Source organism: Anas platyrhynchos, chromosome 7 (assembly GCF_047663525.1).
Source record: "Anas platyrhynchos isolate ZD024472 breed Pekin duck chromosome 7, IASCAAS_PekinDuck_T2T, whole genome shotgun sequence".
Classification (NCBI taxonomy): domain Eukaryota; kingdom Metazoa; phylum Chordata; class Aves; order Anseriformes; family Anatidae; genus Anas; species Anas platyrhynchos.
The window spans coordinates 14,890,190-14,917,300 of record NC_092593.1 but is presented as its reverse complement, the minus strand read 5'-3'; the positions used below and the strand labels follow the sequence as shown (position 1 = coordinate 14,917,300).

The 27,111-nt window shown below is 42.8% G+C and overlaps 1 protein-coding gene and 1 long non-coding RNA gene across 4 annotated transcripts in view; one reads left to right on the top strand and one right to left on the bottom strand.

The window, feature by feature from the left end:
* Positions 1-20,553, top strand: part of HSPBAP1 (HSPB1 associated protein 1) — a 37,995-nt gene extending 17,442 nt beyond the window's left edge. For 2 of the 3 annotated variants that reach the window (XR_003498563.3, XR_003498566.3), the window contains exons 4-9: positions 3,596-3,732; positions 6,581-6,752; positions 13,655-13,738; positions 16,929-17,039; positions 17,239-17,856; positions 19,800-20,553. Coding sequence is in view for 1 of the 3 variants with exons in the window: in XM_027462092.3 (XP_027317893.1) it covers positions 3,596-3,732; positions 6,581-6,752; positions 13,655-13,738; positions 16,929-17,039; positions 17,239-17,790 (1,056 nt within the window). In the remaining 2 variants the exon portion in view is untranslated. Of the gene's footprint in view, positions 1-3,595; positions 3,733-6,580; positions 6,753-13,654; positions 13,739-16,928; positions 17,040-17,238; positions 17,868-19,799 lie in introns of those variants that run through there. The other variant, XM_027462092.3, reaches the window with a different exon arrangement.
* On the bottom strand, positions 17,858-23,346 carry LOC140002917 (uncharacterized). The gene is made up of 2 exons (XR_011810579.1): positions 23,126-23,346; positions 17,858-18,445 (listed from the first exon to the last, which is right to left on the bottom strand). It is a non-coding gene; the product is annotated as an uncharacterized lncRNA (long non-coding RNA).
* Positions 23,347-27,111: the final 3,765 nt, after the last annotated feature.

The window sequence follows — 27,111 nt, the reverse complement described above, 5'->3', positions numbered from 1 at the left end:
CTCCCCATTTAGCCCTGCATCATTCTGTGACTGGAGGGAGGAGGACTTTGAGAGCAAGCTCGGGGAGCCATAGCCACATGTGCGACCACTGCTGCTGAACATCTTCCCTGCACCTCTGCTGAATGCATGGAAGTGAGGAAGGAATAGGGTGATGAGATGACAGGCGGGACTGGCATGTTGTGAATTCTGAGTCAGCAGGATTGTTATATCTTGATTGTCCATATAGGCAGTAAAAAAAATGAAATAACCTGTTCGTGGAAGTACATAATCTGGGGTAGTTTCCTTAGGACACCTAGCTGGAGTGTTTTCTTTCACTTTTCCTGTGGATATATTGATTCATCTACATTCCAGCTACTACTCTATGCAAATTGTAAGAGAGCAAAATTAAGGATAGCTATGCAAAGTTGTATTTTATCAAAAGAGATGAAGAAAGAATAGTAAATGAAGCCTTTTTCATTTCTACACGTTCAAACGTGAAGATGAAATCAATTCTCTGCAAATACTGTATCACTGGAATGACAGGGAGCCCAAACTGATAAGCCCCTTCAAATTAATTATTTCCTCAGAAAGTGTTTCCCATGCTCCTTATATATTTTTTATTCTTTTATACCAGCGAAATCAGTATTTTTCAGAACTGTCTTTTTTCAGACTGGTCTCCTTTTCCTTCATTCTGCAGTTGGATAGCAAGGTTTGAGCACAGGGACCACTTTGCCTTTCCTTTTCCCCTCCCTCCTGGAGCACACTGAACACACTGGGTATTGTTCTCTAAACTCATTTTGGAGCTCCAGGCATGTTTTGGGGTTCCCCAAATTTGATTGATTTCATCTGTCTGTGGTCCTTCTTTGGTCTCCTCTTTCTGCCTCAACAGACAGCATTTTTTGCTCTGTTTTGTGGCACAAGACCACGAGGATAATAGCAGCTCAGAAGACCTGAATAGCCTGCTGCTTCATTCGGTCAATAAAAGCACACTCGAAGGAAAGAACCATTTTCCTACCTCCTTCTTCCCCTTGCCCCCATTCAAGTACAAAATTGAGGCTCCAGGAATTGCATTTCTGTGCAGGTATCACACCACAACCTCATCACCTGACCTGTAACAAGCAACAGATTGTACTGTAATTTTAGAATAGACACACGTAATGGTTATGCCACGGATTTTTTTTTTTAAGCAGAATCTGGGAAGGAAAAAATCGATGGTGTTATGCAAGCAAATATGGTGTATGTCATCTGCTGATTTTACAGGCATGGGAGTGAAATGCATCAGTCAGTTCCAGACTCAAGGATTTTGAAACACTGCTACACAATTTATACCAGCCAAAAGAATTCTTCGTAGAAATTCTCTTCCACTCTTGTGTGAATTTGATGATAACCCCTTTTTTCATTTTAGATTTTATTTAGATTTACGTAAGGTGACTTGAAGGGGAAAAGAAGGCCAACTGCACTGTTATTTATAGTGATTAATAGGGCCATTTAGAAGTTGTTTGAAATTTAGATTGCACTGTTTATCATTTACAGTTGTGTGGGCTAAGGTAATGATTCCATTATTCTAATCTATGAGCAGTATCTAGCATCTTACATTTTTTGTTCAGTTGATATTTCATTACAGAATTTGAGATATAAATCAGAAGCAAGATATATGCGTGAAGTTTAAATAGAAATGAGACCTTTTAAAGTGACATACGGGTACAAATTAACTTCATTATAAGCAGCAAATGAAATAAATATAATTCACAAGTAATGTGCCATCTGTTATGGTTGGAACACCTTTTAGAGCATTTCTTCTTGCTGTGGCTTTTTATTGTAGGAAAGGAGCCCACTGTGACAAGATTTCAGAAATCCTACCAGTTCCTTTTCAGTTCATTGGTTAAAAACCATCTTACCCATAATCATTTCAACTATTTACTACAGTTGAAGCATTTTCAAAAAGTTCTTTTAAATCTAATATTGATTATGTGTGCTTTCTTTCCACTTAAATTGTAACAAAATACAAAAACTATTTAGGTGTGAGATTAAAGTGTAGAGATGGTATTACGCTTAACTTTATCACTGAAATGGTTGTATTGGATTTTAAATTTTATGGCTGCTGAGATCTGTAGGAGCAACTCTTTCTTTTTGATTTTTTTGCTGCTTTTGACAAATGTTTATATTAGACATGCTTTTTTTTTCCAAATGATATCTGTAAAATCAATACCTCTGAAATTTAAAATCTTTAGCAACACCTAATTTTTGGGAATGCTGACACTCATTTTGAGTCATAAAATGAGACTCTAATACAGAGTCACGGTGAAGTTACCCTTATAATAATATCTAGCTGTAGTTTTCCTCATTCATAGACCTTAAAAAGTGATAGTCGTCCACCTCTCTCCAAGCAGCTAGTAATATAATTAGGAGGCTAGATTCCTATTTTCTGTTTATAGGTGGTGGAAAAAGAGAGACTTCTCCAAGGGGTGGCTGAGAGTGCTTTGACAAGAGCAGGAACCAAACTTAGATTAGATTCCTAAAGGCAGGTGAGGTGAATGAACCTTAAAAGTGCTTTACTAAGCAGAGCAAATATCATTCATAACCTTCCTTTTCAAGATGGAAAAAATAAAGCTCAGAGATGAAGTGATTTACTTGAGACCATCAGGAAGCCAGGAACTGAATCTCTGTTTCCTCAAGCTCAGTCTGGGGCTCCAGCCAAAAGGCACCAGTGTCTCTGGCTGGCATACCTCAGATGTTTTCCAGCAATCAGGCCCTGCAGGTTGCAGGGTGAGAGAAAGAAGGGAAAGCTTTATCCAAGCTATACACAGTCACCCTGCAAAACCTGGTGAGGGATCAATGTACTGGGAAGCTCTGGGATCATATTCACAATAGATGCATACCTGTTCTGTCTTTTCTCCCCATGTATTTGAATTGTTTTACATTCACTGCCTCCACAGTTACAAAGGCAGGAGAAGAATGTGTCTATTAAATGATAACTAAAAAAAAAAACAAAAACAAACAAACAACAAAAAAAAAAAAAACAGCATACCACTTGGTCAGAGATGGGGTAAAGTCTGTGTTTCCAGAATACATGAAGAAAGCTGAGACAGGAGTAGAGAGAGAGCAAGTGTGCCATGTGGTTTATCAAATTGGATTGAAAAGGGGATGGGAATTTTTCCTTCCTTTATTTTTTTTTTAAATGCCACATATCAGAATTTTTCAAACATAAATTCTGACTTTGGGTGGATGGTTAAGAGTAGAGAATGGCCAAAAAAAAAAAAAAAGGTTTGAAAAGCAGGAAAAGAAGCCATGTGTGGCCACAAAGTAGTTGGGCAGTCCTATAGAACAAACAGGTAGCTTGCAACACAAGAGGCTGGGATGAGAAATGGAGACAGATCTGGGAGGCTGTGTAGTGAGAAAAAGAAGAAAGTCAGCAGAAGTGCTCCTAGAGAGAAGAATTTTGGAGGAAGGTGCAAAGGTTGTGCATGCACGAACCCCTACCGAGGAGTAGAAACTGAAGTAGGCAGAGGAACTGAGAGGGGCAGGCAGAACACAGGAGACTCAGAGAACTGAGCATTGGATTTGAAGATTTGAATCAGTGTTACAGCTTACATAAACAACATTTTTATTGCTGTAGGATATAAGGTGGTCTGACTTTGGTTTTCCTGGAAGAAGTGGAAAAGAGAGCACACTGTGGATTGGTTCTGAAGGAGCAAACACTCCCTGCCATTTGGACTCCTACGGCTGCAATTTAGTGTTGCAAGTACAAGGAAGGTAACAAATACGTACACATACAGCAAATATAGAGGAAAGTTGTATTGTGCTATAAAGTTAGTTTTGTACTCGAGTATTAATTATAGATCCTGAAAATTTTAATTTTCTGAGCTGAGTGATTGAAGAGCATCAGAACTGGTTTATAGGCAGAATTTAGGGGGTTGGAGTTTGACTGGAGCGTGAAAGTAAGATGTAATTTTATTTTCTTCAGTTAGATGGACATTATTCCTGGTGTGTGTGTTATATGGTCCAATATTAAACATTTTAATCTACCTAGTAGTTATGAACTCAGGAAGTCAGAATTAGGAGATAAAGAGTTAAAAATAAAAAGCCTGGAAACAAAATGGAAGTAAACTACTTTAGACTTTATGCCATTCTCTGTGCTAGAGCTTCTAATAGCCTGCTACAATTAATTTAAAGGGGGACGATCAGGATGGGAGCAGCCAGCTGTGAGCAAAGTTAAAAGGAACGTTTAAGGCTCCAAACTCATTTGGGGGACATGTGGCTTTGTTGCTATTTCTTTTCCAGCTTACCACTGTCTTTTTTATTCCATGGTGTGTTTTTTTTTCCTGCTTTCCTTGCATATTGGCCTCTTTTTTTTTTTTTTCTTCAAGCTGTGATTACTAGAGTAACGCTAGAGCAACAAAACAAGTTGCATGCATTTTTTAGGTTTGATAGTACATGGTGTGGAAGGAGTAACTTGCCAGTAGAATTTTAATGTGATTAATTACTCTGACACATTTTATAAAACAGTTAAATCATGATCATCTTGCGATTAAGGTGCAGGATGGGGAGGCAGGCAGGCTTCTTTTCTGGGCGTTGGCACAGGTTGACTGGCTTTAAGGCCTGAGGCAAGTTAATGTGTCATCGTCTTATCTGTAAGAAGGGTAATTCTGTTTTGCTCTCAGGCTGGTTTTCATTCAACCTTTGTAAACAGCCTTCACATCCTTGGGTGAATGTGCAGCAGGCACCCTGGAAGCCCCCCTCAGAGCTGCACTTCTTGCTGCAACCAGTCCCATGGACTGGATCTCATCAGCAAGCATGAGGCATTGAAGTCCAGACTCTTAAATGTATTTAGGAGCTGGAAATCTCAATGAAAACCCATGAGATATTCATGCCTAAATATCTCCTAAGGATCCACCTAAATACTGGGTGTGCTAATTAAGTATAGTAATCTAGACCCGGTACCTGCCATTCCTTTTTGATCCCTACCTTTAGGGGTTGAACTCCAGCCAGATTTCCAGCATCACGTTGCAATTTTGCCTGCCTTCCCAAGACACTCCCTCCTGCTCTGGTAGAACAAAATCTTTGTTCCTCTCGGGGAAAGAAGAATTCTAAAGCCTTTGCATGGCCTGAAAAGACAAAGTTGTTTTCCTCTTCATAGCAAAGCCTATAAATAGACTCACAAACCTATACAAGCTTGTGCATCCTGTGCTTCTTCAGAGCAGAAAGATTCCCTTTTGAGACTCACAAACAAGACAGGCTTTCTAACAGAAAATAAGCTTATGCTAACCTTAAATAGATTTGCCTTTGCAGGAAAGCCAGGGACCACTCCTTAGCCCTTTGTTGCTATCTTGAATTTCCTCCTTGCATCCCTTGGGCTTCTTAATTTGTTGCTTCATGATATTGCTTTGTCATGAGCCTGCAGGATTAACCCATCAGCCTCCCAACCTATTTGATGCCTTTGGAGGGTCTAGCTTGGAGGGCAAAGTCTAATTCCAGTAGGGCTCAGGTTCCAGGTGAACTATTTTTTGTGTTTGCACCCAGCAGTAGCTTTGGTAATTACCAAGAAGTGTCAGCAACCTATGGCACTTCCATCTGTGCCTATCTCTGCTGTTCTGGCTACCCTGCTATTCCTGTCTCTTCTGTTCCTGTGCCATTTGGCTGCCTTTCTCCCATTTTCAGATCAGTGACTTAGAACTGACAACCAAAAGCACTATGCAAAAAGCAAGTACCACAAAAAGAGACAAAAAGAAAAGATCTAGCAAGAGTCAGAAATAAAGGAGAGCACAAATTGACCAAATGTGCTGCAAAGTTACTGCCTTTACTTTTCAATTGCTTAGTGCAGGGGTTACTGTTGTACTGATTGTCTGGCACTTCTTAAATGTAAGAAATTTTCCCTCGGTATATTCCTTTCTGGTTATTTCCATTACCTGAAGTGCTGCCCTATAAATTTTCTATTTCTAAATAACATATGTACCTGCTAAGACATTTAATTTATAGTACCCATAAAACTGGCACCACCAGTTCTGGCCTGTTCTTTTCTCTGTCTGTGATCTGGTCTGTGTAAGTGAAATAGAGACACTAGCTGACTTTTACTAAGAATGAGGGGTTTGGAGCCAACATAACTACCAAATAAGGTGATAGGAAAAAAGAACACATCCATACGCCTTTACTGTTGCTGTTGTAAACAAAAACACTCCTTTTAAAACAAACGTGGGCACAGCAGCTATTTGTTCAGTGAATGAACGTATGCTGTCTCTAATGAAATTATTTTCCCTGGTTTTCTCTGAGCATCTGTAAATGCCACACGTTGCTTTGTAGAAGGGAGGAAGGAGGAACCAGATGGGAGAGCTTTTTTTTTTTTAAAAAAAAAAAAATCATTTTATCTGCCTTTTAAAAATAATTGGTGAGAAACTGTAAATCTTCTCAGCTGAAAAATTAAAAAGTGGAATATTTTAAAAACACTTTTAGTAGACAGCCTGTAAGCAAGCAGTGCCTATGTTCTCACTGCGTAGGAGATTCACACAGCAAGACAGATCTATGTTTTATTGAAAACCTTGCTACTGCCTTTAGTTCTTTGCTGTAACTGACATGCACTGAATACATTTTTATCTTCTATTTTCAGGAAGAAATGGCACCTCTTCCCACCTGGTGACACCAGTTTCCTTTATCCCACCAGGATCCCTTATGAGGAATCCAGTGTATTCAGCAAAGTCAATGTTGCCAAGCCTGATCTGAAACGCTTTCCTGAGTTTAAGAATACAACAGCCCACGTGGTTACACTCAGTCCAGGACAGGTACCATTCCTATATGAGCTTTGTGTTACTTGAAAGATGCTAGTCATTTATTTAACTGGCTAACTAAAGGCTAGGAAGTTTTAACAAATTGACTGTGGTATTTCTCTTCCCCAACGTTCTGCACTCGGGTTTAATAAGGTAGATCTCTCAGCACAGAAAGTTTCTTCACTTACAGCTATTTTACTAGACTTTTTGTGCAAAACACACAAACATTTGGAGAGTTAGTTCAATAGACTACCCAATAACAGTTCTTGCAATCACTTCCAAGTTGTTTTAAAACTGTCTTCAGCAGTACTCTAACCTGTCTACTCTGAAAACAGTATGTTGCGTAAAAGTGTATTTGATTAATGAGCATGTAGAGCCAGCAAAGGAACTCAGATGTTGATAGTGAAGAGTAACTTTCACCAGGGAACACTGGCCTAACTTGTTGCTTTAGTAGCAGAGCAGTATAATGATGATACTTGCCTTTAAAGCACGTACCACGTAGAGGTTTCATGGTGCTTTACAAGGATGCGAGGGTATTACTAACCCCATTTTACTGAGAAAATTCAGTTACAAGTGCCTGGCTTATAGTCACAGTAGTGCAGCAGTATGAGAATAGGACTCAGTACTCTTAATTCCTAGTCTCTTGTTGTAGTGTCCTCTTTTATTCAATCAACATGGACTGTATTTAGAGTGAATTACCCTTTTCATTTGTTTAGCAGTACATGTCCTTGTAAAGCACTCCTCTGCATCTCAAAATGTCAGGCATTTTGCAGTGTGCATTGCTCTGGCTGTGTAAGGTGATAGAGTTGCTGCTTCTAGCATCTTTTCACCATCCTCCTGCCAGATGTCGTCACCTCTTCTGATCCACCAGCCCAGTGACTTTGTGTTCCCTCACCCATGGCTGGCAAACCCAGCTGTCTTCAACTGTTTAAAGAACAGATTTTTGTTAATCCAGCTAATTTTGGTGATGCATAGTGAGGAATGCTCCTGTGAGCTGGGGAGGTGTCAGACTGGAGCAGGATAGTAGCTTCTAGCAAGATGTCTGTCAACTGGGATCAGTGTGTTCTTCTGCTGGTACAGTCACAAAGGAAGGGAGTCTGTGATCAAGTTGCGTTGGATGCACTACGTTTACTCCTAGTCATGCTCCTGAGGTAAAAGATTAGTTTTGCCACCTGCACTTTCTAAGGAAACAGTGTTCAATAATATAAAGCACCAAGAACATGTTTTTACTGTTGGTAAAAATGCCACGTCCATTCAGCATTGCATTATCCATGATCCCCAATGCTATTTCAATTTATAATCTCCTTTGGAATGATCAAGTGTGGTAGTGAACCTTTAATATGATCTTAATTTTAATTAGGCTTAAAGCAATTACAAATTAATCTTGCTAGGAATAAAGATCTTGAGCCAGCTCAGTAATACACGTCCCCTGCATTTCCATGAAGGAGATGCTGCTTGGATTTTGGGGGATAAAGTAACATGGGTAGTGATGAAACAGTGAGGTATTGCCTTCACCCCTTTTATCAGTGCTTTTTGGGTGATGCTGTGATCTCATGCAGAAGCTTTTGGGGCATCTGGCTGGAGACTGCTGCTGTTTGATGGAGAGGGAGGAATGACTTAGAACTCCTTTGTTAAAGAGCAAGAGGATCCCTAAATAATAACAATCTTGATACAAGCTTAGCAGCCACTTTCACACAGAACGCATACAACTGCTTCCAAATTTGCAGCCAGCTTTATTTTGTGATAGTTTATAGCATCTCCTTCCCAGAGGGTATGCAGAACATTTTGGATTAGATATTGTAACAATGCAGGGATGAAAAATAAAGACAAAGGTGTTCTTAGGTATTCAGGAGAGCAACTGCATGTAAGGTGATTGCAGCTTTGAATATCAAAAACTTAATGTGTCTAATGCCATCTTCTGGTCATTTTTTGCTACAAGCCATTTTTCTACAGCCCTGTAAGGCTTTAAAGCAGAATTCCTTCGCATAACATTGTACCAATGTATAATGTGCACTTCATTTGCATCCTTCGTGCCTTTTCACTACTTTCACTGTGTACCTCAGAGGTGAATCTCTTACAAATTTAAGTAGTCAGCTCTTACTTCAGGTTTTATAAGGGGTACATTCTCTATTTGACCATTGTCTGTGGGATGAATTTCCACTGAGGTTTTAGTGCAACTTCTGGTTACACATTAATGTCCTCAATACAAGTTATAATATTAGGTAACTAAATTTTTGAGAATTTACAAGCTCAAGCTGTGTCACACAAATGTAGAAACTCCTTGTAAACATACATACAGAGCTGGTCCCATATGTAATTGTGGCAAGACTGAATGGTAAGCATGGAGCAGGAGGTTAACTGCTGATGGATTTGCACTCACTGAACTAGCAGATTTTCACCCAAAGCATTTGTCTTCTGTTTTATTTGCTCATAAATTCTACAGTATTTTTAGTAATACCTTAATTGTTTTCACAGCTATGCAGATACTAATTAAAAGACTGCAAATGGAGCAAAACATGCCTGTTCTATTATCCTCCACCCTTTACTTTTCCTCAGCTCTCTGGGAAAAGTGCTAAGAAAATTAGGGTAAGAGCCAGTTCCCTCAGCTTAAACCCTGTCCTGGACAGATGTCCCGTCTGTCATTAGTGAGAAGAACCTGGTGTCTCCACAAGGTGATTCATCCTCAATCTTACATGGTTAGGGTCCTGCTAGAGCATTCATCCCATCTTGTACTTCTGCACAGGCTATGAAAGGAGCCTATGCACATAGAGGCTTAACTTTTTGATAATTAAAAAGCAGAGGTGAATCATACCTGAAAACACTGAAAAACTGAGATGCCTGACAAAGTCAAATGATCATTCTCACCTTTTCTGCCTTCTCAGCAACTTCTTGCTTCCTTTCTGCCCACTAACCTAATTGTTCTTAGTCCATATAACTAGAAAACAGTAAAAAAGATTAGCTGCCATCAGCTCTAGACACCGAAGGTATGAGGAAAGGCCTAGCTGAGCTAGTCTCAGAGGCACTTTGAGGTTGAGAAGGACGCATTTATCCACACTTAAACATCAGAGAAAAATATATTGTTTTGCCATTACCTGTCACTGTGAACTTCTGCTCAGAACCTTGCTGACCTTGCATTGGCTTGCCTGCCTTCTGAAAGGCTACAGAAATGTCTCAGTCCCAGGCTGTATCCACAACTACAGTTACCACAGCTGCCAGTTCCAGACTCTGCTCTCCCAGTGGTTCCCTAAGCTTCTCCCAGTCCCTCACCCAGCTCCTTATAGACACGGTATGGTCACAGCCCCATTCCCCATCTGCACACCGTGCTTCTCCCCAGGGCAGAACCTGCATTTCTGCCACCAGCAGCCCTGGTCTCTGTTTCAGCAGGTGGAAAGACACCAGAGCAGCAGGGAAGGAGGAGGCAGGGTAAGAACCTAGCACAGGCTGGGACGGGGCACAGGGTGGCAGCACTTCTGAAGAGTCATCCTCGCTGCTGCTGTTAAACCTCAGCGTGGGGTTTGCAGAGAGAGGAGAGCAGGGCTGGTTATGCGTTTTGTGGTGTTTATGTTCCACTGCCACATTTGCAAGTGGTTCTGGAGTTTGTTTCCTTTCTCTTTTTCCACCCATCACACATGCATTCTTCGGTGCTCCTTTTTCTTGGGCATTTACACAAATATCTTTCTTAATGAGCAGAAATTTCTAAGTATAATATTTCACTGCAGGGTACGCTCTTTTTCGAAGCAATTCCACCTTTGCCCTACCTTTGCACTGTATCAAGTTAATCACGTCCACTGAGAATTTAAACCTGTTCTGTTCTCTGTGCTGTACAAGTCTTCAGCATTGCTCCACTTACTCTCCCAACTGTTCTCTTCATTTTTTTTCCCCCCTTCCTCTTAGGGTCTAGAATTTCATTTTTATCTTTTGAGATTTCTGTCCTACTTTGACTTCATCTGCTATATTTGTCTATCACTAGGCTAAATATTAGCATTACCTGATTGGTTGCTGTTTAGATTGGTATCTTCCCATCCCACAAAGCTAGATACACTCTGTAGAAAACAGGCTAACACCAAATTATCTCATAGCTTGGAACAATTCTGACCTGCTTTTGCACCTTGCATTTTCCCCGTGGAATGTTTGCTGCATTTTTTCCCCCCCACTGCGTTTTATTTTCACATTTCTTATCTCAGTGTGGTTTCAAATGAAGTTAAATTGTGCCCTGTATTCATAAATAGGGAAGTCTGCTTGGTTTTGTTGTGGAATGGATGGTTGTTTTTTCCACCTAGTTTGCAAAGCTAGAAGAATCCCACTCTACTTCTCTCTGCTGGCTTATTGTTTTGTCTTTGCTAGTTCAGCTGCTCCCTTGCCAGCTTTGTTTTTTGGTTTTAATCCCTTTTTTCCATTTCTCCATCTTGCTTAAAATTTTAGCCCTTTTGCATTTTGATAATTTCAACTTTCTTGCTGCCATAAATCCTTATCTTAACAAGCATAAGCTTACTAAAAAAATAAAAGAGGGAGAGCAAGTAGCTTTATGGTATCTGTTTTGCCTCTTACAGTCACAGCTCTGTAGTTCCTCTATAAAAATCATATCAGCAAATAGTGCCAGCTGCAGAAATGCACAACTTCACAGTTACCCTTAGCTTGCTGGCAAGTGAAGTCTAATTAATTTCTCAGAGGTACTTCCTCCTCATCGGTCTGAAAAGACTGGACTATCTGGGGGGCTTGTACTTTCCTCCTAGCCATACCTGATCTTTCCAAAGCAATTCTGTCTCCACATTGCACGTAAGACATGCTAAGCTAGCAGCTTCCACTCTTGATTTCCATCTTGGTTCTTCCACATAGGCCCTCTTACCGAAAGATTTATACACTTCCCTTATTTTGTCTCCTGCTTTTATTCCCTTGCTGCATAGTCTCTGCACCATGCCCCATTTTATCACATCTTCTTCCACTTCTTCAGCATTTTACAAACGCTCTTCCCAGGAGAGTCTTACAGTAAGGAGCCAGTTGTGGGAAACAGGTATTTATTCTAGACACTATGCTACCTTCTAACGTGTAACAATATTTTCCAGGCTTTGGCATTATACCCTGTCATTTGGATGGCACTGAGATGGGTGTAGTGCAAGATCCCCTATTAAGAAGAATCTGTTCTTTATACGGTTCTGTTGACAAAATGTGAGCAAACACTTGCTAACACTGTCCCATTGCAGCTAATGCAGCTATATTCTTGATTGAAAGTTTATGCATGATGAAAGCACCGCTCTGGAACTTGCTCTGAACAGAACCATGTTTTTGCTTCAGTCTGTGTAGGGTTTAAATACACTTTCAGATGTAAGAAATGATCAGTGATATTTGTTAAATACCATCCCCCCACAATCTTATCTGCAACACACTGACATTTGTGAATCCTGAGCTCCATACTAATGGATGTGCAATGTTTGTTTCTGCATCTGCCTATGTGCACATGCAAGACTGTGTATTTTCTACTATTCTCCCTTTCGGTCCTGACTTTTTAGTGTCTTGTTTGGTAGCATGACTGCTTGGTGTTCAGCTCTGTAGCTAAATCCTGCCTTGGTAGAGGGGACATCTCAAAGCCAAGAAAGCGTTCCAGATCACTAGATATCACACGAAGCAGTGTGAGCCATTGGTAGTAGATTCAAACATAGCTAATTGCTTTTGGTGTTTGCAACCAAACGTCTAATTGAGCAATGCATTTCATTTGTTCAACAGGAGGCTCAGACTGTGCCATCAGTGGCACAGTTGTTTGTCCCCTTTCTCTCAGTTCCTTCTTTCTGTTTTCTATGCTGTACTGGATTAAAATACAATTTCCAAATGCTTTTGACCTTTAGATAGACTATACTTTTTCTCCCCTTAAATTGAAAAGCTGTGGAGAGCATTTCTGCCTGTAGCCCAAAACTGGGCTATAAGCATTTGCAGGACCAGGGCTGCAGTCATTGTTTCCTTCACAGACATTTTCTCATTAGCGATGTTTTGATGTAATGAATCACAAGGCTACCTAGCTAGCAGGATATCTTTTCAGTAATTTGCGTGCAACAAGAAAAAAAATTGGCTGTGATTCAGATACAGATCATTGCTTCACTTTCCCCATTCTGAAGTGTGTATTTTTATCCATCTCTGACCATTTTCATTCCCTGTCAAAAACCATCTTTTATGCTTTTCTTGATGGCTCTATGTTAATCTAATGTTCAGTAATCTGAAAAGCTTGTACTATATCATCAAAACAACATTAATGTCTTTGTACCATAAAAGCCATGGGTTAGAATCAATTTTATGTCACAGCTATCATCCTGATATAGTTGTAAAGCTCTGATCTAAACTAGATTGTCATGATTTCTGGGACATCTTCTTTTAAAAGCCTATCTACTAAAAGCGACAAGTTTAATACAGGTAATTATTTACCAGAATTGAAGCTACGTGTTGTTAATCACCTAGATTAGTATTAGGATACCTACTTCTGGGGGAAGCCAGCTGGCACTCCTTCTAAAGGAACTGGGAAGCATGTTCAATTGCATGCAGTGTCTGCTAAAGACTGCTTGCTTGGCTGAGACTTTCCCTAAAGCCCTGCTCTACATCAACACCAGCTCCAGTCCCTTTGTACAGCTGGACCTTGCTTATCTGGAGCAGTTAAAAGGTTACTGTCCTGCATATGTGAGAAGATTTTGGATGAGAGGTAGTTCTGGATCATGTCCACTTCTTACATAATAGTATTTGATACAATGGGAGTAGCAAAGGGACATCCAAGCCTTGATGAAAGGCTGTTTAGAAGAAACAAAGATCATCTCCCACCTCCTACTTCTAGTCTTTGCCTCATTCTGCCTCTTCATCCCATGCTAATTTGAGTAAGTCACCTGAGCTTCCTTCTCAGCCTTCTGCTAGCACCCTAACGCATTGTCTCTGATTTCCAGGTCCTGCTTGTTCCAAGGCACTGGTGGCACTACGTGGAATCCATCGACCCCATCACCATCAGCATAAACTCGTGGATTGAACTGGTATTTTCCTTTTTATATCATGGTGCTGCAGCATTTCCATGTGTGCATGCATTATAAAAAGTAGGAAAGCAGATATAATCCTGTCCCAGATCTGATGACCCCATGAGCCAACTTCAGTGATTTCAGTGTGCAGTTACATTTACATAGCTTCTTTTATCCTCAAGGATAGCAGAAAACTTTGCAGACTTGCACATTCTACTAGCATCATTTGTCAGTCACCACTAAAATGCAGCTATGCTTTGCCACTGGCACATTTGATTCAAGTTTATTTTCTAGAGAAAGCAGGAGGGAGAAAGAAAAGCATCTCTTAACAAAAACCATGACAAGGATATGACCTAGAGAGAGGCGTGATGCCACTCAGAACTCAAGCTGTATTTCCTACTCAGCTGTATCGAGCAGAATCTTTTGCAAGGATTAAGGTTGAAGAATTTTGTCCCTTGCCCATGTGGTTCAGCCCTATCAGGTTTGCTGTATTCAGCAGCTGGTGAGGGAAGAGCCCTTGTGGTTACAGTTTTTCCTGAAGAACCTTCCAAGGCTCCAGATCTAAAGCACCAGTTCAGTCATATGGAAGTTTACCTCAATCAGGCAAACAATTAGACACAAGCTAAACTTCTCATGTCTGATTTCTCAGGGACTAACCAACATTGTGCTGAGTATGGAATGACAAACAGCAGCTTCATCTCAAGCACATGCTTACATGCAAAGCTAAATTAGAATTTAAATCAGATTAATGTGATAGAAAGGGGGTGGCAGAGGATGTTTGAATTTTCATTTCTCTGTGATAGTTATGATTTGCCTGGAGTTGGATTTTTCTCATGTATTTAATTAATTTTCTTTCCCCCAGGCTCTGATTTTTCTTGCTCTCCCAGTATATATGGGATGGTTCTAGGGATATCATCTCAATGCTACAGAAGGTTTTCTGATTCAAATTACTTCTTCATTAATCCTAGCTTAATATTAAAAAGGCCCTTTGAATTGGCATTTGAAAGCTGCCTCACTAAAATGCTTATTGCATTTTTTTTGCACCTTTATTAGATTGGAAATCTGCAGGGGGATGAACACATGCGTTCAGCTGCCGTTCAAACTACACAATATATTTCTCATACTGACATCAAACCAAGCCTTTGCAGAGCAGGGGCAAACTTGGGTATTTTCCTCATAGAGAAGTTTTCCATATGAGACTGCATACGAAGGAAGGACAGCAGGCCCATAGTCTGTACTGGCCTTGTACACAGTCCTGAGTCTAATGCCAGAGAAAGCACCAGCAACATTAGAGAGCAATCATTTAAACCTGCCTTAAATTTGAGCAGCCTTTGAAGTAATTTCACCACATGTTCCTGAAGACCCCCCCACACACACACTTGCACCCTAAGTTGTACCTCACAAATTTCAACCCCTACTGGAGGAGAAGGTCAGAACTGGATCAGTTCTGTTGGGTAAATAGGTCCCAGGAGTCTGGGTTGTATATAACCTGTTTGGGTTTCTCGTAGGCTATGAAAAAAAAAAAAACTAGAGCTAAGCTCCATGGCCTTTCTGGTCATAAAAGTCTTGGTGAAGTGACAGATCTTGTTGGTAACAGCAAGAGCAGACAGTTGTGTGTAGATGGCATGATCTGCAGAGGAGTGTTCGCTGGATTTTGTTAATGAATGACCCCTACCCCAGCCCCCCAAAAAAGATATGAAAAGCAACCATAAACAAATATAACCATTGCAACTCAGGTGAGAGTTCCTTACAGGTATTATCCCTACAGATGATGGTGGCAGCACACCTATAAAAATTCTGACACGGATGCCGAGAAACAATATTGAGAGGATTTCCATTACCAAATCAAGCAGTTCTTGCTTGCAGCTGTTACCAGCTGCTTTCATATTGACAGATGTGAATCATGCCAACGTTTATAGTCCTAGAGAAACCATTAATTATATTGGCAAGCCTTTAAAGTAGAAGTTTAATTTGTTTTCAGCTGGATGTGAGCTGCTCAAAGCACTTCATGCTTCTTAACATATTCTCATGCAATCAGTACAACCCTGTTATCCATCAGACCAGGATGAATCCCAAGAGTGCAACACCCTAAATAATAATTTCCACGCTTAAATAAACTCAGTTGTTTTGGGGACTTGTTATATAAGGCCATTAGTAGGCAAAGCATCCACAGCTACGCTTTCCCCTGCTTCTATCCCAAATTCTGCTTGGGGATCCAGATGAATTACTGCCTTCACCACTCTACTACCAAGATGCATGGCTTGCTTGACATGTTCCCCGAAGCCACAATTAGGCAATGCAGTGTTGTGTGTTGACTAGGTTACATCTTTCTTCCAAAACCGGTATGTCTAAGTGTCTCAACAAAACCAAATTTATGCATCCACTCCTAGGCATCTGTCACTGAAATAACTAAACTACCCATCTTGTTCAGAGAGCCTTATTTTCTCCTTTCACGTACAAGAAATCCAGTTAAGTGGGAAAGAAAACTTAAATAGATCCTATAAAGTTTATTTCTGCTATCCCAGACTAACTGGTACCCAGTTACCCAAGGGGATGATGGAGGAAGTGAAGGCCTAAAACCAAGAGCTAGTTACTAACTTCGTTGTTAGTTTGGCAGGAGATCTTTCATATGAAATGCATTTTTCCTTTCTGCTTACGTTTGAAACTGCAGTAGTATGTTAACTTCTGTTACTATCACATGATAAAATGTTTCCTGAATTTTAAGCCTCACTTTTGCTAATCTCTAGACCTTACGTAGTTGCTGCCTTGCTGTAATATCCTTCGTTTAAATACTTAAATAGACATAATATGTAGATCTATAAAATTTTCTATGTACTTTCATGGTCCTTCTACTCCTAAGGAGTCTTATAAATACACATATTAATTAAATGCTAACATTGCTATGTAATTTCAAGCACCAGATTCAATTAAAAGAACACTAATAAGGAAAAAGATTATATAAACACTGGAATCTTTTTCTGCAAATCCTTATCTGCATGAGTAGTCACACCAAAGCCTGTGCTGTTACTCATGTAAGCTCTCTATGCATGAGTAGGAGCTTCAGAAGTCCAAAACCTTCTACCTACTTTACGTAGATGAGTATGGTTTTCCAGCTAAGGCATCCGTTTAGTTCTTGCCAAGATCTTCCAACTTCCTATAGCAATTTAAGTGCTAACCCATCTCCAAACACTTCATTCCCTTGAGGCAGGATGCAGATCATGAAGCTCGTGTAGAAGAAGCAATAACTCGAACACTGGTATGTGCCATAAAATCAGCAGAAAGCCCCGGTGATGAAGATATCTGGCTAAATCCCACAGAGGTAAGCACTCTTGCTTCATTATAGCAGTGATAGTAGAGAATTACTGTCATTTTGCTTAATCTTATCTTTCTTCTACCTGAAAGAAAATTTTTAAGTTCCTTCCCCTTAAGTAGGGAAAATAATCCATGGAACATAATCATGCAACACTGAACTGAAACATTCCTCCTTTTAACAGAGTACATTTTGGGTGTTTTCTTAGGTTGAGGCAACATCCCATGAAATCAATCTCCAGTACCTGAATAAAGCAGTGTCTGCATATTTCAAGTGTCAAAAGGCAAACGTATCAGAGCAGACACGTCCCAGCAGCACTGAAGCAGAGCGAGTGACGAGTCCCTCACACAAGAGGAGGAAAAAGCAAGTTGGCTGGGAACCAGGGGGCTGCAAATTACTAACCCATGAATTTGGCTCTTCAACATTAAAAGCAGAAAAGTTCCAGAAAATACCTTTTGGGCCTCACCTCATTCAAGTTCTACCTCAGCCTCAAGAAACAAGCTCAACGGGTGCAGTCAAAAGTGACTATAGAGATCTTCTCCATGAAAATGAAGGAGGACATTTTGGAAAATTACACTGCACCAGGAAGCAATTGGCAATGAGTAATGACTGCGAAACGCCTGCAAATCAAATGGATTCAGACGGCAGTCCAAATGCCTCCCAAACAGCCCTTTCTACCAATGATTTGCTAGACTGTTTGGTTAATCCACATGTCATCAGCTTAGTGGCTCAGCTGCTGCTGGAGAGAGCAGGAGTTTAATGCTCAAGTGCTTTATCATATTTGAAATAAAGAAGTCAAATAACAGCCTTGTTCTGGCTGTTTAAGGTTGGTAATAATTGAATGTTTTACTTTTGTTTCAAGTACTTTTTAAAATGTAGACAAACACAGCTAATGGTTAAGTGGCAAAATGAAGTGGAGCTAAAATAATAACTGATTAATGAGGAATAGGAAGAAAAAGGTGTCAGAGTTCCTCAATGTTACAAGCAGAACGTACAGTTATAATTCCACCTTGTTGTGTGAATGGGTGGTTTAACACATTGTACAGCTCTGAGCATCAGTGAATCTGTTGATCTGTGCAAGTCCATAAATCAGATGAGTGGCTCAAACTGGAAGCTAAAGAACAGTCCCAGGTCCCCAGGGGGACAAACAGAGGGGTGGAGGGAGGCAATTTAATTGCTGTGGGGCAGCCATGCAGAAACATGCAGCCTGCTTATTTCAGGAGGTAGAAACATGGGCTTTGAGAAGTGACTGAGTTACTAGGAGGAAGCCATGTCAAGCTCTGTCCTTGACCCAGATATGCACAATTTCCGACTGTCCATCCCTTTCCTCTTGACTGGGCTCAGACCCCAATGACACCTGTGTGTCATCATCAGTAACAAAGAGCCTGCTGGCAAGATGCAGTCCTAAGCTCCACCTAAAAAAAAAAAAAAAAAAAATCCATGCTCTGACACAGACAGGAAAATGCAAATACAGTTTCAATGGGATTGCACCACCACAATACTACCAGAATTTAAGGAACAGTCCTGTTCATATAGTTCATGTTTTTGTGTTGGCACTGCTGTGCCAGAAAGGATTAAAAATGAGTTAGGAAACGTCTTAGTCACATCTGCTGCCTTCAGTGATTCACCAGGCTCCTAGGGAGCAGATCTGTAGAATAAGGCAGCACCATTTAGATACATTGGCATATCTCAAAAGAGCTGTGCTTTAATAACAGCCCACTTTCATCCTATTGTTACACTTGTCTTTTTTCTCAGGCTGACCACAGGGGCAGGGCCCAGCCAGAGATCACTGCTGCTGGGATCATTTGCACTGGGGCGAGGGGGCTGCAAACGGTTCATTTTAATTCACTGAGCAAAAATAGTCTTGCAATAAAAAAAGCTTTTATGTCTGGAATGGATATAGGTGAGGGAGAAAGAGCAGTAAAGTTCGAAGAGGAGGAGGACAGCAGCACCACCTTCCATTCCCCAAATGTACGCCTCCTTAGCTTTCCTCTTCCCCCTACAGCAGAGATCATTTTAACAGCACCCTCCACGATAGCTACAGTGAACATTTTCTCCCTGGGCATTCAGAATGACTGCCCTTGTAGCAGCTGAATGGTTTAAGGTCTTTGCAGGAACTGCCCCTGTAGGCAGAGGCTCCATTACCTACTTTGGAGAATCTGTCTCAGAGACACTGTTACCACAAGGCTGGATTGCATGTGTTCAGGGGCACATCACTCAGCGCTCTAAACAAATACCCTGTGTGTCTGGGGAGAGTTGCATTTTATGCCTGTCCAGGTGCAGCCTGTGATTTAGGGGCCAGGCTGTGGCCAGAAACCATTAGCAAAGGGGACAAGGAGGAGAGAGCGAGGCTGTTTACGATGCTAGGTGAAAGCACCAGAAGGACTTTATGTCTCGGAGGCATAATATAAAATCACAGTCATACACTCAGCACACGGGTAGAGAGAGAAATGACCACAAATTTAGAAAGTCACGTATGGCAAACGGCCCACAGACCAATAAGAGAAATTTATAGCTCTGACCTGATTTGCAGGATACCGAATGCCATGATTTCTGACTCTGTTTCTAAATTCATGGCCACTCTGTGGAGAAGCTTGGACAAGTTTCTACATATTCATGGCGTTAAAAATAAATGATTTCTGACCTCTTCAGTGACAGCCTGGCTCAAACAAAGAGCAGGAAACTCAGCCATCAAGCCCTCCAGTCAAGACAGCTGCAAGCAAACTGCTTTTCTCTGCAATCACTAAGGAAACTTTCTTCCCCCCACAGAATGTATTCCCTGCTTACTCTCAGCCATGGGCATGGCAGCAGTTGAGCAAGTGGTGACCTACAGGCAGCACCAGGATGGTTCCAGCAGTGACATGCTCTTCATCCCTGCCACAGCTGGGTGATGGTAAGAGATTGTCACCGTGTGGCCAAACATGGAAGTCAAAGCTGTGGGGCCACTCCAAGCATCGTGCTGGGCCAGCATGCTGATCTCCACACACAGCCAGTCTGTCCCACTTGCCCAGTGGAAACCCTGGGCTTCCCTGCCCCAAAAGCAGCTACAGAGGGGTTCACAGGCAGGCCCCATTCATCTCTCCGGGGCTGCTGCACATTGCTACTCACTGGCCCTCTGCACAGCCCTCACCTAGGGATTTGCCCATTGCTTGTCTGCAAAGAAAAAGTACATTTCCAAATCAAAGAGTCCTACCTCTTAAGACAACAGAATCAGGGAGAACCCTAAACAGCCTCCTTAGTTCCAGTCTTTCACAGAAAATCTCCCTATTACATTTCAGTGGGCAGCATGCTGTACGTATTCCACTGCACTGCTTCCCCCCACATTTGCATCTCTCCAGATTCTGCTCCAGCACCAGTCTCTCAATGCCAGCGAGCAACTCAGCTGCAGAGCAGTGTCATATGATACAGCATGAGCCATAAATCAAAGTTTTAACTAAGAACAAGTTTGGCACATCGAGGAGGCAGAGTGAATCTTTCTGCGGTACTAATTGCCTTTTAAAAATAAAAGCAGTGCTACAAATCAGTGTTTGCCCACTAGTAAGGTCCTTGCTGTATTTCTCAGCCACAAACATGAATGTTCAGGTGTGTGGTGTCGGCAGCCTTCCTTGGGTGGAGTTTCCTGAAGCTTCTGGTGTTAATAAGCTGTGGCTGATGCAGAATAACCATTGCTAAAGGGTTTTACCACCAGATTCAGTTCAAGGGGGCGGAAAAGTTGCTTAGTGTTACTGACTGCATTGCACTTTCCTGTTCTCTGGACAAAGAGGTCTGAGCCCACAGCAAGGCCTGAAAAGCCACTGCACAGCTTTGTCAGGAGGCCTCAGGGTGCAGGAGGAAATTGTTGCATGGCTTGGTGCTTTGGAGGCAGATTTTGCCATATCTGTACTGCAAGAAGAGCCACACATCTTGGAGGTGTCCTAAGCAGATGCTCCACTAGGAACTGGCACAGAAACCCAGGGTCTGACTTCCCCAGGACCCACGCTGAGGAACTGGGCAAGCCTTGCAGCTGGCAGAAGTGTACCCGGTAAGCCAGAAACACTGCTTTGCAGCAGCCAGATCTCCCATGCATTACAGCTGTCCTGGTCCTTGCGGCATTGCTTACCTATTTGCAGAGGCAGTGTGGTGGAAAATGCATTGCTAGCCCCAGTTCAGTGTGCATATTATAGTTTCCCAGTGAAACTTCATGCTATGTTTGGAGGGCATAAACTTTGCCCCTTCCAAAGCTCTGGTAAGATTGTCCTAGCAGCGAGCTTCAATTCCCTGTGATGACCCATGAAAACCACTTCACAAAGGTCTGAAGCTGACACTGCAAGCTCCAAGAACTTTTAAACCCAATTTCCCAGCAAAGGAGGTAGGCCTGCACCTTTGATGAAGGTCAGAAAGGTGGCTTGCAAAAGGGCTTTTCTCCTCCCTGTTGTGGTTCAACACACACAGCCATCCCTGTCCCACCACCCCCATGGGGAAACCCCTGAATTTGTGGCAGCCAGAGGGTTAAATTCACTCCTAAATTCCTCCCCCAACACTGCCATGCCCCCTCCTCCTGGACCATGCCTATTCAAAACACCTGGCAGCAAAATTCGCCCTTCCCATTAAGCCAATGCTGGCCTTGTTCTGTGCCCTGGCACAGCACATGAATCCACTCCAATTAGCAGCAGCCCTAACAAAGCAGGCTGGAAAACCACCATTAAAATGAAAAATGATGTTGTGTAAATAGAAGGCAGAACAAGCGGGGCCATAATACAACTCATTGCCATCCCCAGACAAACAGCCTCATAACTTACGAGGAGCTCGATGCCTCGAGTGAGTTTTAGACTGTTTTCCCCAGGGAGGTAATGCATTGCCTCTGCCCCATTCCGCATTTGCTCAGAGCTTTAGATTTTTTATCCAAAGAGATTAGGATCATTGCAGTTGTTAAAAATGGGGCTTTCTGTTGTGTAACAGTCGTTCATCGAAATGTGGCTTAATTTCTTGTTTGCTGCTACACATTGACTGAAAGCTAAAGAATCGCAAGGATCCGCGCTACGTGCTGTGCATGGATCATCCCCGGTTTAGCCACAACTGTCTTCTGCTGACACCACCACAGCCCCATCGCCCACCCAGCCCTGCTCCCTGGGTACCACCCAGCCCAGGCCAGCCTCCTCCCCAGCCACAGACAGAGTGGGACAAAAGGCTTCTGAATAGCCAACAAAATGAACTCCAAGCACATGAATAAACCTGGTTGCCACCAAGTTGCACCCATAAGGAGGAGCCTTAGGGGCAAATCAGAGCCAGAGAGCAGCAAGGCCAACTCTAGGATACAGCACATGCCATCAGAAGCCTTTCCAGCTCTGTAGCTACTTTTCAGTGTCTGCCACCTATGTTGTCATTTTTAATAGAGTTTTAAAAATGATTTTGAAGTTAGAAGAACCACCAGAGCACGGTATGACAGAAAACAGACTTGCCCTGGCTGGGACAGGAGAGAAAGGAAGAGATGACCAAGCAGGTCTTTCACATCTTTGCCTCTTTGGAGAGTTAATTAGCAGGGCATGGTAATGGTATTTGTGCATTTAGTGCATGCGCCGATTACAATAAATTCTGTCCTGCATAGTAAAGTCAAAAGCATCTCACATCCGCCAAAAAGCAATCAGGACCAATTAATGAAGATGTAATTTCCCCAGATGCTGCTATTAACATAATTCATAGTGTTCCTAGCAACGTGAATATAATTAACCCAGTTAACCACAGCTCTCGGCACCGCCACACCGAGCTGCCTGTGCCCACAGGGACAGAGCTGGTCCTCATCCCACCTCCGCAAGGAGAGGCTGGGGAGTCACTGACGTGGCCCAGGGCTGTTCTTAACGTAAAAGCAACACTACAGCCCTTATCCCACAGTTTGGGGGGCTCAAATGCACCTCTCCAATGGGATGAGCAACCCCACAGCAGACCCAACCCAGGAAAGAGCATGCACAGGTCAAGGGCATGGCAAAAGTTGAGACAATTCTTTAGTCCTAGGTGCCTGCTGGCTCCTTTTCTGCCCTTTTTCCTGTTTGATGCCCTGTGCAATGACAAAGTAAATGCACTGCTCTGCTTTCACAGCCATCCGAAGCGCAACAACTTACTGTTGGGGAGCAGCAGGACAGGCTAGGAGCTGACAGGGTCCATTAACAGTCCCAGACACAGAAAGCCACAAAACACATCCCATGTCCCACCAGAGAGACGGTCTGGTAGCAAAAGGAGATAGGACTGAAAACCTGCTGGCCCAAAGCCCATCCCAGAGGGGAGGCTCAAGGCCCACAGCACAGCCCAAATGGAGCTGGTGGCCTAGGGCCGAGTTTAAATGGTGTCCAGGGCCCATGTGGGTCCCAGGTGAGGCCAGACAAGACCATTAGGGCCTTCGTGAGCTCATCCTGCAGTCATCACAGCACCGTGGCAGCCATCAAGGCATTGTGGGGTGCAGCTGGTGCTTGCTTCGGCTGGGAGCCATGGCAGAGGCCAAGCCTCCAGCACTGGTGGGACAGGCAGCACAGGTGGATTTCCTCCCTCTCCTGGTCCCAATTTGGCCCCACAGCTGCTCCTGGAGCAGCAAGCCAGGGTGGGGAGGAGAAGACCAAGGATCAGGTGTATGGGCTGAGGCTCAGGCCTTCTCCTGGCCCTTACACATGGGAGGTGACGCTGGGCCTCCTGCAGCCCCCTGCCTGTTACTGTAGTGGTGAAATGAGATCACTGCTCACCTGCAGGGACGAGGGGTGTCCTGAGAAGACTTCTGGGTTATGTGTCTGGGCTTTTTTTTTTTTTTTTTTCCCCACCCTGCTCCATTTTTGATGAAATTTCACAACAACAGAACACTTGGGTAGTGTTTCTTAACGGCTCAAAAGAGTTGGAAGGGCTTTTCTGTCCTGAGGGAAGAGCCCCTCGTTTCTCTCCCTACCTTTTTTCTAGCAAGAGACGAAATAAGAAGGAGGACATTAAAAATTAATGAATGCTTTTTCTTCTTTTTTTTTTTTTTTTCCACAAGTGTGGAAAGTTTTCAAATGAATTTGATCAGTTCTTTTGATAGCTGTGGTCAGTGGGGAGCTCATTCCCCTGGGAGCACTTTAATGCTTTTAGGATGCAGGGGGAACTTTGACCAAACCATGTTTCATAGCTGGAGACCACCAGCATTTTAAATAATTCATTAATTTTTTGCAATTTGATTTAACTCAAATCACCTGAAAATATTAGGCTCAAAAATGTGGATAAGTTGCTGGGTCAGAAAAGCAGGACATTTTGATGAAAGTACAGACCTCTCGGAGCCAGTCAGTAGTTTAACAATTACCCAATATAATAGCTTGGAAAAAGATGCTGTGGACAAAGGTGAGATCACTCATGTTAATTAAAGGATCCGAGCCACAACGCTCCTGCCTTAATAGTGGATTTAAGCTGAGGTATTGTAAAGCAATGGTAGAACGGATGCTGCTTTAATGCAATTAAGGAAGAAGCAGGGAATTAATGAGTGTTTCCAGGGAGGGCTGGAGAAGCTCTGCCAGCTCCCCACTGGCACCTGGGCTTGGGGCTTTGGTGGCCATGGGGGAAAGCGGATGCCAGGATGAGATGCTGCTGATGGGCCACCATGCCTCTGTATTTCTTCTAACACATCTCTTGTGAAAAATTAACACATCTTCCCCGTCCTTCCCCATGGTGTTTATCCCTCCATTCATCGCAGGTTTTGCTCAAGGGATGTGATTTGGTGCCCAAGCCCAAAAATGGGGTCACAGGTCTGCATCCCTGAAAGGGGAGACCCTGAGGAGAGGACCAAGGTGCTGGTCCCCTCCATGCATGCTCTGCACAGCACAGGTAATCACATGCACAGCACATGCCAAGGTGGCTTCTTGAACAGCTTTTTTTTTTTTTTCTTTTTTTTCTTTCACCAGAGCAAACCTTTTATTTTCCCAGCTACAGAAAATCGATGCCTCTTTTCAGTTAAAAGTCCTGGCTTGAAACTTTGTGTGCCTTAAATCATCTTTGTGTGACTGGAAGGAAGGCAAAGTCCTTCTCTGCTGCCAGCAGCCCTGGCACAGGGAGGCGGCTGCAGGCAGGGCGAGGGCTCAGTGCCCAGTGCTGACCCCACTGGGTGTCGTTCAAGCCTTGACCAAATTAAACGCAGAGAGATTTAAATCTTCCCTTGGGACTTCTCAGGAACATATTCTGCTGGGAGAAGAACTGACCACTTGCTTTTAACATTTTTTGGCAAGGCTTTACATGCCTGAAACATGGGAAGCACGGGCAGAGCCCCAGAAATAATTTTTAACAATCCTCTACCCCAGACTTCTCCCTCCCTCCCACTTTATTTAATTTCCCCCCCTTGAAATCAAGAGGGGTGCTGCTGAGCCTGAAGGCATGGCTCTTTCGTCTCAGCTCACAAGGAAGGAAAATAGCCTTGTTCCCATTTTCATGCTAATGCCTGAAAAATCTTCCAGCCAAATCCCCGTTTATCACGGCAGATTGAAGGGCACACAATGGAGGGGTTCATTGCACTCCTGCATTTTACCTTGTACCTTTGTTTGTGTTATAAAGTGGTGTGAGCAAGAAGATTGCTTTTTCTTTGAGGTGTCACAGGACAGAATATTCATGTCAAAGGGAAGCAAGGAATGACACCTTTAGCTTGAAAATGAGCATATTTCTCAACAACTGGGAGAGAAAAGCGAGGTTTGAGGCATGAGCTGACCTGCAGACCTCATTTTTTCCACAGGAGTGAAAAGCGAAGCCACCCTGAGCCACATGGGCATCTAGGGCTCTGCAGTTCCCCCAGGTCCCGACAAGTGAGGCAGCAACACTGATGATTTTCACTAACCTAAATGCTGTCTTTTAAATGGTTATTCACACAATTAATAGAGAAGTCAAATAACCCAAATGAACGATAACGTTTTAAAGTAATTATTTGCTGCAAATGAACACAAATGATTTCAATATATAATGCATTAGCTCCAGCAGCTGGGAGATTCATCACGATTCGAGGTGTGCTCAGAGCTGGGGCCCTGCCTGAAGTCTCCGCAGCTGTAAATCCTCATTTTCTTCTCTCCAGTATAAACTTTGCATAGATTTCCCTTCCAAGTGCACAATGAGCTTTTCCTTTTCATCCCTCATTGGCTCCACTTTGTGATCCCACTGGAGGAACCTCAGTGCAGGACACAGCCCAGCCTGAGGTTCATTTGCTCCAAAGCTATTTTATTTTATTTTATTTTATTTTATTTTATTTTATTTTATCTTATCTTATCTTATTTTATTTTATTTTATTTTATTTTATTATCAGAAGGCATGTTGTGTACAAGAAGAGCTGTTTGATGGACCCTCCCAGCAAAGTGCCCATCAGAGGGTGCAGCAGGGCTGATGTTCACCAGCCCCATTTCTCCCAAACCTGGCCGTGGTTTCCCAGCCTCTCCCACGTCACCAGCTGGCAGGGGCATCTGATCACATCACCAAACAGCAACTGCCTCAAACTGATATTTTGTGTGCGTGACGCAGCTTCTTCCGCTTAATTCAATCACAGCATGATTAGCTTACACTCCCTGGCACCTGTTTATTTGGGCCAAAGGAGCACGCTTCCCAGCTTTTATTTTCATGCTTCTGGGTACCACAATCAGTGGTGACAGAAAGTTTCTGTTTCAATTAATGAGCGAGCAAAGGAAAGGAAGGGAGAGGAGCAGGGACAGAGGAGAGCTGGTGATTGCTGAGGAGGATTAGGGCTAATTGCCCTGGTTCACTGTCACTAGCAATTTCCCAGGCAAACCTGGAGGGCTGGAGACACCTCAGGTGCTCGCAGTGTTGCTTTTGCCACCTCCACCACTGCTCTGGCCAGCCTGGTTTAACGTCCCACATCTGGGGGACATTGCAGGTGGCAGTGTGATGATGGGGATGGGACCAGCAGTGTGGCAAAAAGCTGCACCCCGCACAGACAGGCTTCAAAAACATCCTGCCAAACTGCATGGAGACAACAAGGTCCAAAACACCAGGCATGGAGGAGAAGTACTTTTCCTCTTCTTTTCCTTATTTGTTCCTTTGAGCTAAATTTTTAGTTCTAAGTGCCCCATGCCAGTCTAGGAGCAGACCCCATGAAGCCCTCTGTGTG